The sequence below is a fragment of the Poecilia latipinna genome, unplaced genomic scaffold, assembly GCF_001443285.1.
Source record: "Poecilia latipinna isolate Pla-1442-1.1 unplaced genomic scaffold, P_latipinna-1.0 Scaffold1743, whole genome shotgun sequence".
NCBI lineage: Eukaryota > Metazoa > Chordata > Actinopteri > Cyprinodontiformes > Poeciliidae > Poecilia > Poecilia latipinna.
The window spans coordinates 179,454-191,664 of record NW_015114359.1 but is presented as its reverse complement, the minus strand read 5'-3'; the positions used below and the strand labels follow the sequence as shown (position 1 = coordinate 191,664).

Sequence of the window (12,211 nt, the reverse complement as noted above, 5' to 3'; positions counted from 1 at the left end):
GACCACCCACGGAGGGTGAGAAGGGAATATTATATATATATATTTTTTTTTACAGTTTTACTTACCTACTTTGTCTTGGATAAGATTAAGAAACAAAGATTATTTTGAACAACTTAAGTTTCACATAAAAGTTGAGTTTCGATAGGATGAGAATCATTAAGGAGTAGAGCCACTGCTCCTCCCCATCGAGAGGACCCAGTTGAGGAGGCTCGGGCCTCTGGTTGGGACGCCTCCTGGATAAACTCCAGGGAGCTGTTACAGGGACATCCCACCAAGAAGAGAGTCAGAGGAAGGGACTGTTTCCAGGGAACACTTTGGGACTCTCTGGGAGGAGCCGATCCAAGTGCCAGGGCAGAGGGAACAACAGACTTTCAGTTCACAGAGAAAAGTACTTGAACATTCATCCAGAACTGAGGCTGTTGATGGCAACAAATCAGACATTTGACCAAACAAGTGTCGTTAGAAAACTTAAAAACAAATTCAAATGCGTACATCAGTTCTAGTTCTTAAAATTATTTGAAGATTCGTCATCCTTTCACTTGAGAAAACAAAGGTTCACATATTTCTTTAAAATCCCGACAATGACAACATTCATTTCTGAGCAGCTCTGCAGCAGAAATACTGTCACTATTGTGAGCTCAAATCTCTGAGCCAAAGTCATCGTTTAGGTCACGAACGCCTCGTGGCTTTCTTGTTTTCAAATGTGTCTAAAGCACTTTGTATAAAGACTAAATGTCAACCTCGGGCTAAATAAAACTAAGGTCAGATAAATTTATGCTGAGTAGCCCAAGAAGACGTTTGCTGTTTTTACATCCAAATAAAAAAAAACACATTTCATAATATTTTGCAGTCACACCATAAAAACTGTCAATATCGCATCCCTTTAAAAAATATAATACAGATGATTTACATATTCACAACAATGATTTGCATTTTCTTGGCTTTATTTATGACAGATGGCTCATGCTTTGTCACATCATTAAGTACTTTCTCTCTGTGAAAATATGTGCTGTGTGTCTATCCCAATGGTGAATATATGCTTATAAAGTTAATTAAGCAGACTGCCAAATACTGATGCTAAAAGAGTACCATGAGATAAAAAGCCTTTACTGTGCTTGTTTTTCCACCACAAACCTTTTAGATGTTCTTGAAAATTAAAATGGGAGTAAATTGGTGACCAGCCTCGCTGTGAAAACAGGTTATGACGTTATCTGTCTTAGACCAAGCCATATAATTTTAATGTTTTAAGCTGCTCAGGGCTGGTATGTATAATTAAGGCGCTTCACTGGTTTTCCCCCTCCTGCAATGCCTGGTTGACCGACAGGGACTGATGTAGCTTTCCAAATATCTCTTTAAAAAAATAAGCGCTCATGCTGTAAAAAGAAAACAATAAAATGTGTCAAAACCTTGTTTCACACAGAGAGATGTTAATCTATCTCAAGAAATTTTACATCATATTTCATAGCCATGGATATATTTTTTGATGTAGGAAACCTAAATAAATAATTGGCCTCAGTGAAATGCTTGATATTAAAGTAACAATGCTGGTCAGAATCTCAACATTTTGTGGTCATTTTTTCCACTGGTCTGAACTCCGTATTGTCATGTTTTCATATTATCTTTGGTGGCCACAGTGTTATCCACTGATGTCGAAGAGTACTAACATCCCTATTCAGCAGCTTTCGACTTGACTTTTAAACGAAACACGACTGCTGCGAGTGACGAGCTTGAATGCAACTGAAAGAGAAAAGTTTTAAACTGATGTCATAAATGGCGCCTTTGAAGTGTCTACAACTTTTGAGGAAGTCCCAGAAACGGCACCACAGAGCAGTGAGTATGTCAGTAATGTCAGCAGTAATGTCCTAATGATTCTGCCACTCTGCAGAATCCAGTCATGGAGGGGCTTCACCAGCACATCAATTATGAGGAGCGTTTGTTGAAGTAATGTGCTGCACGCAAGTCAATGGGCGAGGGTGGACGGGACCTGCTGCACTATTCATGTCACCATCTGCTCCCTTTTAGCAACTCTTCCTTTAGAGGTCTGAGCGCTCTGACGCCAAGCGATGTGCCTCGTGCCTGACCGATACATCCAGCAGAACCCGGAGTCACAGGCAGGGAAAGGTGATTTAGACCAGTCATTGGCGCTACCCTAAACGCTTTGATATCCGCTCGTGCAAACAATGTGCAGGGCGCATGTGAGACTGGAAATTGATGGAATGAGAAAAAGGAGAAAGGGCGCAAACACAAGCAGCAGGAGACTTCCACAGCAATAACGACGATCAATAAAGAAAATACGAAGGTTAGAGCTGAGAGGCGTTATTACATAAGATCCCAAGGCCAGCACATAAAACATATATGATGCGGAAATAGGCATGATCTGTGTTTGGAACTGATTGCCGAAGCAAAAATGTTTTGATATTTCTTTCTGTTTAGTGAGCCTAAAACCCTGGAAAATCATCCATTTTTAGCGCAACAACAAGTCGGGAAGCTGTTGACCTGCAGCCAGATGGATTTTAGTGGTGATTAGAACCTGCCAATGGCCTAATGAAAGCCTTGGTTTGCACTGAGTCTGTTTGTACAGCAAATCCATACTCTGATTACATGATATATCCACAGTGAGTATCTGTAAGCAGAGGGTAAGCAATGCTATGGAGGCATCTTATCAGTATGCAAATTAAACAGCTCACTTTGCTCATTATATTAAATGAGCCGCGACTGAATGAGTTTGTCTCAATTATTTCAAAGTTGTGCTCGGCGCCTGTTTGTCATAGTGGTATTTCAGATTCATATTAAAGCATTGGTCAGAGACTGAGGGCAAAGTAGGACTTGTCACACACTCTGCATTTACCATGCCTGGGGTTTGGATTATGTACACACTAACACACACACGCACGCACACACACACAGAATAACTCCCTAGTTTAAATATTGGCCACCTTGTGGGGGGCCAGCTTTAAAAGATGACTTGGCTCGGCAATAATGTCATTAAAGTATAAAGCCGAAGAATGCACAGGGACACAAAAGGCCAACCTTCACATTGCTCTGTATGCTCCTGTATCTGTTGGTGGGGGGTATTAAAAATGCTCTTTGCACAGGCAGCTGACTGGTTGGGAAAGACTAACTGTCATGCACAGCTTAAAACGAATAGATTTCTATCTGATGGAAACCCCCGAAGTAGATGAGCATTGACACATTTTTATTTTTTTAATGTTTTACATTGATCAAATCTTTGTATTTTAGTTAAACAATGATGGCAAAATAAATACTGGAATTTACATTACTTTTCAAAATGACTTTTCGCATTTTGTTGCAACCTCAAACTTTTTCTGAATTTCATGTTTTTGATCAGCTCAAAATAGCTTTAATTTTTAAGTAGAAGAAAAACAATTCATCATTTTCAGAATCCACCCCTATTACAGTACAGAGGCAAATTTGTTGCAATTAGAGCTGCAGGTTTTATGAGGGTTTTTGTTGTTTTGAGACGTGTATCTATCAACCTTTTATATCTACAGAAAAAACCTTTCCCCGTTCTACTTCGGAAAATACTTCAATCTCCATCATAATGGTTGGGAAGTGAATAGATGGCAATCTTCAAACTGTGGAATGGACTTTAGGTCTGGACTTTGACTGGACTGTTCCAACATATGAATATTTTTTCGAAATCATTCCATTGGACTGTGGCTCTATGTTTCACGCCGCCCCCCCACAAGATGCCACACTGGGCGGTTGCCCACTTACACACACACATGCCTTATTCTTTCACAGAACAGTGATGACCAATTCTTCTTGTATTGCAATTAAGAACCAAATTTGACTGTATTTTATTAAATCTGTCTGACTGGATTGGAATTGTATTCATTAAAAAGATGATGCTTTTAATGTATGTATTTGATGCTTTGTATAACTGAATCTTCTTTCTTTGTACAGTGCCATTTGCTCTATAGCCTTAATTGAGGTGAATTAAAAAATACACCTTGAGCTAAGTTCAAGTTGTATTTAAGGTTAACAAAACGAGTTAAAGTCCACAAATTAAAGGTTTTAAAAATGGACATTTTCCTAAAACTGCACAAAAGATATCCTTAAAACATTCCTCTTGCTTCTAGAAATATCATGTCCCTATTATTTTCTTAACCAAATTGCGTGGTAATAGTAATGTGAATGTTTAATACTACTTGTGCTTCACTTATACGCTCAACAGACAATAATAGAAAAGTTTTATACATGTCTCTTGTCACTGGCCAACACACAAGATGAAACTTCAATGTTCAAATCATCAACTACGACTAATGCTCTCGCATTATAGATTTCAGGCTTCTCAAAATGGGCAGGGACTTTTTATTTTGTTTTAGGAAAAGTTTGACTTCACAGTTTTTGCTTCAACACTGCCCCCTAGTGAAGAAAAATCAGATCTCTATCTGATATCAGACGAGCCACACGGTACAGGTCTTGATGCTGGATGCCTCGTCTGTGACAGCAGCATGTTGAAAATGTAATACTGTGCACAAATACCATATAGTTAAGCTCTCATATTCCATATTTTCCCTTTGATTCAGTTATTATCAAAGAAATAAGTATTGATTTTTTTTTTAATTATTTATCATGTGCACAATAACATATGATTGTGCATATGTTATGTTGATTATGTATTTTACTAAACAGTCTTTACAGGCCTTATAAAAACATCTTCTCTGCTTCTTCTTTTCCCCTTTAAGAAAAAGCTGAGTACAGTACACTTTAAACATGCATTTATCTTTAGGTTGATGACTACCTCACTGGAGACAGGTCTGGTGCACCATATGAAATATGAAACAGGATGGGGACACCGTTGACAGCCATGTCAGAAAGCATCAGCGAGGATGACAGGAGCAAAGAAGCTGGTCTGTGATGCTGACATCTCTGTAGCTAATCTGAGGGTACAGGTCCGCACAGCTGCCGGACCGAAAGATGAAGGAGAGGTCAATAATTTAGCATCTGCAACGTGTTGAGGTTTGTCTAGTGCAACAGCCTCCTTCAGCCATTTCTTCTGCGCTCATTGTCTGACCTGCTGTTTTCGCTCATTCATTTAAAACGCCTCAGTGTCTAAGATACTTACAGGTCTAATGTAATAAGGCACAAAATGTGTTATTAATGCTTTCTCTATGCATTTTTTTTTAAACTAGAGGAACTAAATATATTGCAAGGGCTCAAATTACAAACTACATTTTATCCATGCTTAAACCTTTTATCTTCAATATTACATGTTTTTTTCCCCTCCCCTCTTCCCCCACAGCCCTTTCTCTTTCTATTAGGCTGTCAAGAGTTCCTCATTTTTCTTAGCGCATGTGCTCCGTTGTCATGACAACTGGGATGAGCTGAATGTTCTGGCAGGTATCACCTTTGCAGTCTCACCTCTGGTGGCTGGCGCTCTAGTGTCACTGGTCCAGATCTGCTGACAGAAGCTCAGCAGTTGGGCCGGGAAGGTGGAGACAGAGAGGGAGAGAGAGAGAGGGAAAGAGAGATAGGCTGATGGGACAGGAAGACAGGCAGCAGAGAGTGAGGATGGAGGGATGGGGAGTGCCAGCGCGGCACTGAGGTGAAACTGAAGTGGCTGCAACGTGATGGCGAGCAGTTGTCCCAGTGGAGTGGAAATACACAATGCAGGAAGGACATCTGCAGAAGGCACATTCTCCATTCAGGACACTCACTGACCCTTGACAGCTGAGAAGGGAGGGATTACAATATCATTACACACCTCCAGGAATGACCCAGCAAACTGGGTTAGGTTTTTAACCCCAAAAAAGGTTAAACTGGAGGTCTAACATGACGTGCAAAGAGTGGCTTTTATTTAAAAAAAAAAAAAAAGAAACATAGCCGGATTACTGAAGTGATATTTGGGTTTAAGTGAACATTCTGGTCACTGTTCTTGTCCAATCCCATGATGCTTTGCAAGAGTTCTATAAGCAACTTCCAGTTGTACATGTGAACAAACTGTGTCTATCAGGGCAATTTTAGATAAAAAAAATATATAATGTGGGAACATCAAGTTTTACATTAAACCAGGTTCTTAATCTTTAAAAGGTTGGAGGATAACAAGAAATTGACTCTGTTCTTTCTCCATTACAGTGGAGTTGACAAGTAAGATAAATATGCTGGTATTCATAATCAAATATAAAGATATGTACGTCAACATTGATCTGGCAAATTCTATGTTTTTAAGTCACTAGGAGCTTATTAGTTTTGGGTTTGACCATTTTTACTGATAATTTTATGCTGTAGGTTGTGTTTAGTGGTTAAGAACAGGATGTTGTGCACTGAATTTTTAAAAATCATAGAAGGACGTAACTACATGAAAACTTGTCCTTTAAATTTAAAATCATGCACTATAGTAGTGCTCTTAAATGTTTTTAGGAGCAGGTGTGTCCTCTATATTAGCCCAAACACAGGTGAGGTCAGGCTGTTCCTTCTCCCTGGCCTTTTAGTTTACAAATGAAAAGAAATGGTGGTCACTTTAAATTTAGATATTTTTTTAGTCACATTCTCCTTGATTGTTGATAACTAATAGAAAAATAATTGCATGTGTGATCTAGCTTCCTTTTGAGCACATATTTAACATGGACCAGCTAACACAGATCAAGCTTCATCTGCATAAAGGTGTAGCCAGATAACATTTTTTTTCTCCTTATTTGCATATTTTCAATAATCAATTTCCCCCTTTCGCTACAATAAACCGTTTTTGTTTGGGTTGAGGACCATGGCAAACCATGTCTAAGATCTGCAAGCATTTCAGGCCAAAAATAAAGTAATCTGGTTTAAATGATCCAAAAATGTGCTCATTACGAAAGTGGTGAATACTGTATCCTCTGAAAACAATGAGACGGAATAATTCAAACACGACCATAAAAAGAGCCATAAAAGTTCATGTTGTACAAATAGTGAATTTTGTTGTCATCTCTTGCTTCAGCTTTCTGAGTCATGGCAGTCACGGTCTGGGTTTTGGTTTTCATCTGGAGTCGAACCCTGGCTCAAACACTTAACTTGAAACAGAAAAACAACTCCAATATTTCAGACTCTGTGGAGAATTAGGACCAAATGTTTGGGCAAAACTACACAGCTCCTTTCCTAAAAACGGTCTGGGTTGAAAAACGGTTTTTATAACAGATTCAGCTATACTTGCTTTCAAATCTTCTAGCTTTCCTTTATCATTAAGATTTGTTTTTGTTTGTTTAAATTTTTGTCTAACCATTACATTGATGTAAATTCTGTTGCCTTTTAAAATGTTCTTTGAACATGTTGAATCAGGCGAGAGACTTTTAGTTTCAATACAAATTCATGACACTAGGAGGCCCCTTCTCCTCAGGAATGCAGCTCCCATTCGTCTTAAACAAGAGCCAGATACCATCTGCCAATATTAGAAAAGTTCCTTACTTTAACAGGCAAATTATGCCAGTTATGTTGATAGCATTTAAATTTAAAAATATATTACTTGTATTATATTTATAATATAAATTTATACTCTCTTCAGATGTTGGATACACCATCAATTACATTTATTTGATAGATTTTTTTTCTCCTTTTAAAAAAAAAATAAATCACTTTCAACATGATTTCACTAATAATTGTGAAGGGCGACCTGTTCAGGATGTACCCGCCTCACACCCTCCAGAAACCTTGCCATCCAAAAGTATTAATTGGGTTTAAATAGTGAATTTTCATTTTAAGAAGTGTGTTTCTTTGAAATTTTTAGGATGGAAACCAAAAAAAAAAAGTGACATATTTCTAAATGTAGATAGACAAATGTTGAGCTGTGCACTACAGTGTGGGGAATAGAGTTAATTTATGCTACGATTGAAACGAAATTGGATTTTATGTGTATTGTGATATGTAATGTCTGTACATACACAAGTAGAAATTGAGGGTGTTGGATAAAAGTTGTTCCTTTTTATATAGGGTAGATGTCTTGAGAGTCCAGTAAACCATTTTCCAGAGAGTCAGATCATCCATTCATCTTACGGACTGAATCACTGTTTCACCTTCATCAGAAGAATTCAACAGTGAGTTAGGACTCTTAACTATCTACATCCTTTCATCTGGCTAATAAGACTGCTCTCACATTATTGTGACATCAGACTTTGAATGGACTGCAGAACTAAGAGTGGAAGAAATTAGAATGACCAAAACTAAACCGGACAATTCAGTGGAAAATGTTCAGAGGTCTCAAAAGTTTTGTTGATTAGTTAATTAATGACTTCAAAGACTATCCTGTTTTTGTTACGCAATGAAAAAAACAGCATCAGTAGTGACATACACAGAAATTAAATGCATTAACATTCTAAAGACAAAGAAAATATATTAATTTAAATAAAAGCATTTAATGCAACGTATATACGTCAACTAAAATGTTGAAACATTTATTAAAATACTTTAAACTCATTTTTAATGTTAAATATATTTTCCAGTTCTAACAAAAACCATATCTGATGATACTGCCCTCTTGAATTCATCCAGTCAATAAGTTAATCGGTCTCACTTTTTTTTTTAGTGTGAGACTGTTGAAATAATACAAACTATTTCTTAAATTTTCTGATTTCAAAGCAAAATTTAAAAAAAAATTAAATGGTAAAAATTACATTAAAACACTCATCCAAAATAATGTTTTATTTGAATTTATGGAGGGTGTGTTTACAACTTGGAGTCAACATGAATGGCGATAAAAGGATCCTCTTCTGTGTTGCTGATCTGAAAGTGGGCACGGCTGTCCACACCAACAAAGATCTGCTTCCCAGTGCAGCTGCTTCCTTCTTTCTGGCCAGAAATGACATCACAGTAGGTGCCAGCCGGTAAACCGGTGTACAGGGTCAAGTCCAGGCTCCTGAAGGTGACATGCAAATTATTTTTGATTGAAACAAAATCAGAGCTTCGTCTTTAGCGTGTAAAACAGCAACAACAAAACATGTACATTTATAGCATGTCTTAAACATTTTTTTTATTGATGTGATTGCCAGAATGAACTAATTTACTAAAAGACCTTACCAGTCGTCATTGTTAAAAACTATGAAACCACGGTTACCACGTCCAAAGGCAACCTGATTGCTCTGGTTGTCCCACCAGTTAGAGATTGGTTGTCCGTTGACCACGTTACGGAACTGCACCATGTTCCTTGATAAGAAATGTGAAAAGTAGCAAACATAAATGTTGCTGGTTTTAGTGATATTATGTTACAAATACATTGGATATATTTTGAGCAGAAAGTTTCTTTAAGATCTCACGTGATCTGACGCCATCTGTGCTCACAAATCCATCCGTTTCCACAAGTCTGGTCCTGATTGATGATTACAGGCTTGGTCGTTCCATCACCAAAGTTAGGAGGACCCTGCCAGTAGTTTTGATCCTACAGTCACAACAAAGGAGATTAAAAGTTGATCCAAATATGAACTACAACACAGAACGTTGGTTAGTATTTCAGCATGTACGTGTCCATTGACGATCTTGCGGTCCCAGGTGTAACTAGACATGACTCTGGCCTGTCCGTAAGGGTGGGCAAGCATAAAGCCAGTAGCCATCTTGTACAGTCTGGATTCCCAGAAGGTAAGAATGGATGGACCACCAGCACCGTCACCTCTCTGGTTGTCATGGTTGTCAACAAAGACAACAGCTTCGCCACTATACATGAAGCCCCAACCTTCTCCCCAGTTCCTGGACAAAAAATGGGGAGAAAAAAAAAAAAAAGGTTTTGAGTTAGGTAATGAAAATAAGAAGCTCTAAATAAAAACCAAATCTTTTTTTATGTATTTTATTTTAATAATTATTTTTCACATCGAAAACAAGTGCTGTTTATACATACTTGGTGTAGCTCAGCTTTTCTCCGTTCCATTTTCTTAAGACATATCCCAGTTTGGCTCCAAATTTGAATTCTGTCACTCTTCCCAGAGGTGTATACTCTTTATATGAGATGGCTTCACCTCCCAAATCAATAACCTGGACCAAAGCAATACAAGCTTAGATTAGAAGTATATCAATAAACGCATTAAACTCTTAAAGAAAATATTTGCTGTGGAAACAAGTTTTCTGCCTTTTCATTCTATATTATTTCTCCCATCTTCTCTCCTGCTGCCTTCTACTGCCTTACCAGGGCTGTGCAGATACCTTTAACAGGATCAATTCAAAAAAATTTATCAAGGGGCACAAACAGATCTGCTTTGCATTGGTTTATGTTTGTAAAGCATGGTGTACAAAATATTTAGCTTGTACCTATTGCAGTGAAGATGGTTCTTTGTGATATGCATACTGCATATCACAAAGAACAATAAAATTGTAATGCATAGGAAATAAAAGCTATACTGAATGTTACCTCCTGGTAGATGAAGGGCCTACTGTTTGCAGGGAACCATTTAGTGTTGAGGTTGTGAAGACGTCCATAAATGTTCGCCAGGTCTCCGGGCCACATGTGCTTGCAGGCGTCCATTCTGAATCCAGCCACACCCATGTCTGCAAGGTTGTTCATGTACTCTGACACCTTGCCCCTAACGTACTCTTTCTCCAGTGCAAGGTCCAGAAGTCCGACCAGATTACAGTCACGCACCTGGAAAAGTCAACATATTTATAATGAATGTTCTGAAATGCTATAACAAAACAGTGCTGAGGTTTAGCAGAAATTTGTAGACATCTTCACCAAACTGACAGTCCTGATTAGTGACATTAACTACCTGATATGCATCTCCGTAGTTCTCAATTTCACCACTGCCAGTCTTGCATTTGTGGCCATTGAAGTCCCAGGCAGAGTAGGGAACACTGGGGAAGTCCCTGGTGATGGTGCTGAACCAGCTTCCACATGAAGAGTGGCTTCCCTCTCCTCCTCCAGTTGCAGCCATGTGGTTGATGATGGTATCCACGTAGATGTTGACCTGTTTTCATGTTTTCAGATATCGAACACATGAATTCTTAAATGTGGTTCTGCTTATGCTTAAATATGAGATGTCATTCAACATTTTGGATAGGTATTTGGTAGATATTTGTTGGTTGCGTAGGGCTGTAGATTTACACATTGCTGTAACATGCAATAACGTTGTTGGCTTTTCACTAAATCACTGTTCTTTACCCCAACATTGTTGCATCTGGTGATCATGTCTCTCAGTTGCTCTTCAGTTCCAGATCTGGAGCAAAGTTTGTAGCTAGTTTGCTGGTATCTCTGGTACCAAGGCCTCCAGGGATTGTCGAGTACAATGTGCTCTGCTGGTGGAGAGATCTGAGCCAAAGAGATAAAACCGCATCAGTTAAAACTTGACCACTACATCTGACTTGCTTCCACTCCCCCTTTTGCCACCGTCTGTTAGAAAACTGTATGGTGTATCATGTGCATGTAGAACTTAATTCATTAAAAATTTAGTTTTTATTTTTGAAACAGGTTCTATTTAGTTCTGAAATAGTTTTCTAAGCTCGATTATAAAGATATCACACCATTGTCTGCATCCACTCATTGTCTATTCCTGCTAGTGTAAGCAGAAAAGCCCGTCTCCAGCAGAGATTTAGTGAGAGGCAGGATACACCCTTGACAGATCCTCAAGGGAACACAGACCTAAACCCATCAACACACACACTAACACCTAAGGGCAATTTAGAGATTCAATTGGCCTAACAATCATGTTCTTGAACCTTGAAGGGAAGCCAGAGTACCTGGAGAAAACCCATGCTTTCATAGGTAGAACATGTAAAGTCTATGCAGAAAGACTCCAGGCTGGGATTTTTACTCAGGATCATCTTGCCACAAGGCAACACTGCTACCACCGTGCAGCCCTGTTATGAGCCTGTAAACAATACAGTTCTTGCATTTGTGAGCTAGTCAGACCTAAAGTGCATCAGTCCTCCTCATCTGTTGATTGGGATGATCAGACAACCATTTATTTTTTAGCAATAACAAGACATGGAAAACTAAAGAACATATCATCTTCAAAAAATCCAGCTCTTTACTCTGTTATCGGTTTAGCTGGAGACGAATGACTAGTTGCAGTCAATGTGGATCGATAAAGCTAATGCAAGAAAACTGCACCAAACCCAACTGTTTTGGTGAAATTCTATTAATATCCATTAACATAGCATTTTACTGCTTTTTCTGACTTCAACTTCGACAAGGACTATTTTATTTCCATAAAGTACACAGTGATAATGACATCGTTCTACTTCAAGTAAGGGAACTGACTCTGAAAATAACTTCAAAGAAACAATCTAACACTGCCGG

At 38.4% G+C, this 12,211-nt stretch overlaps 1 protein-coding gene across 1 annotated transcript in view; it reads right to left on the bottom strand.

Moving 5' to 3' along the window:
* Positions 1–8,619: 8,619 nt before the first annotated feature.
* The window catches only part of LOC106964969 (pancreatic alpha-amylase-like), a 9,742-nt gene continuing 6,150 nt past the window's right edge, over positions 8,620–12,211 (bottom strand). The window contains exons 2-9 of the mRNA XM_015060792.1: positions 11,075–11,221; positions 10,683–10,880; positions 10,328–10,558; positions 9,821–9,954; positions 9,450–9,672; positions 9,246–9,367; positions 9,010–9,135; positions 8,620–8,848 (exon numbers count right to left, since the gene is read on the bottom strand). Of these exons, the coding sequence (XP_014916278.1) occupies positions 8,659–8,848; positions 9,010–9,135; positions 9,246–9,367; positions 9,450–9,672; positions 9,821–9,954; positions 10,328–10,558; positions 10,683–10,880; positions 11,075–11,221 (1,371 nt within the window). The 3' untranslated portion in view covers positions 8,620–8,658. The remainder of the gene's footprint in view (positions 8,849–9,009; positions 9,136–9,245; positions 9,368–9,449; positions 9,673–9,820; positions 9,955–10,327; positions 10,559–10,682; positions 10,881–11,074; positions 11,222–12,211) is intronic.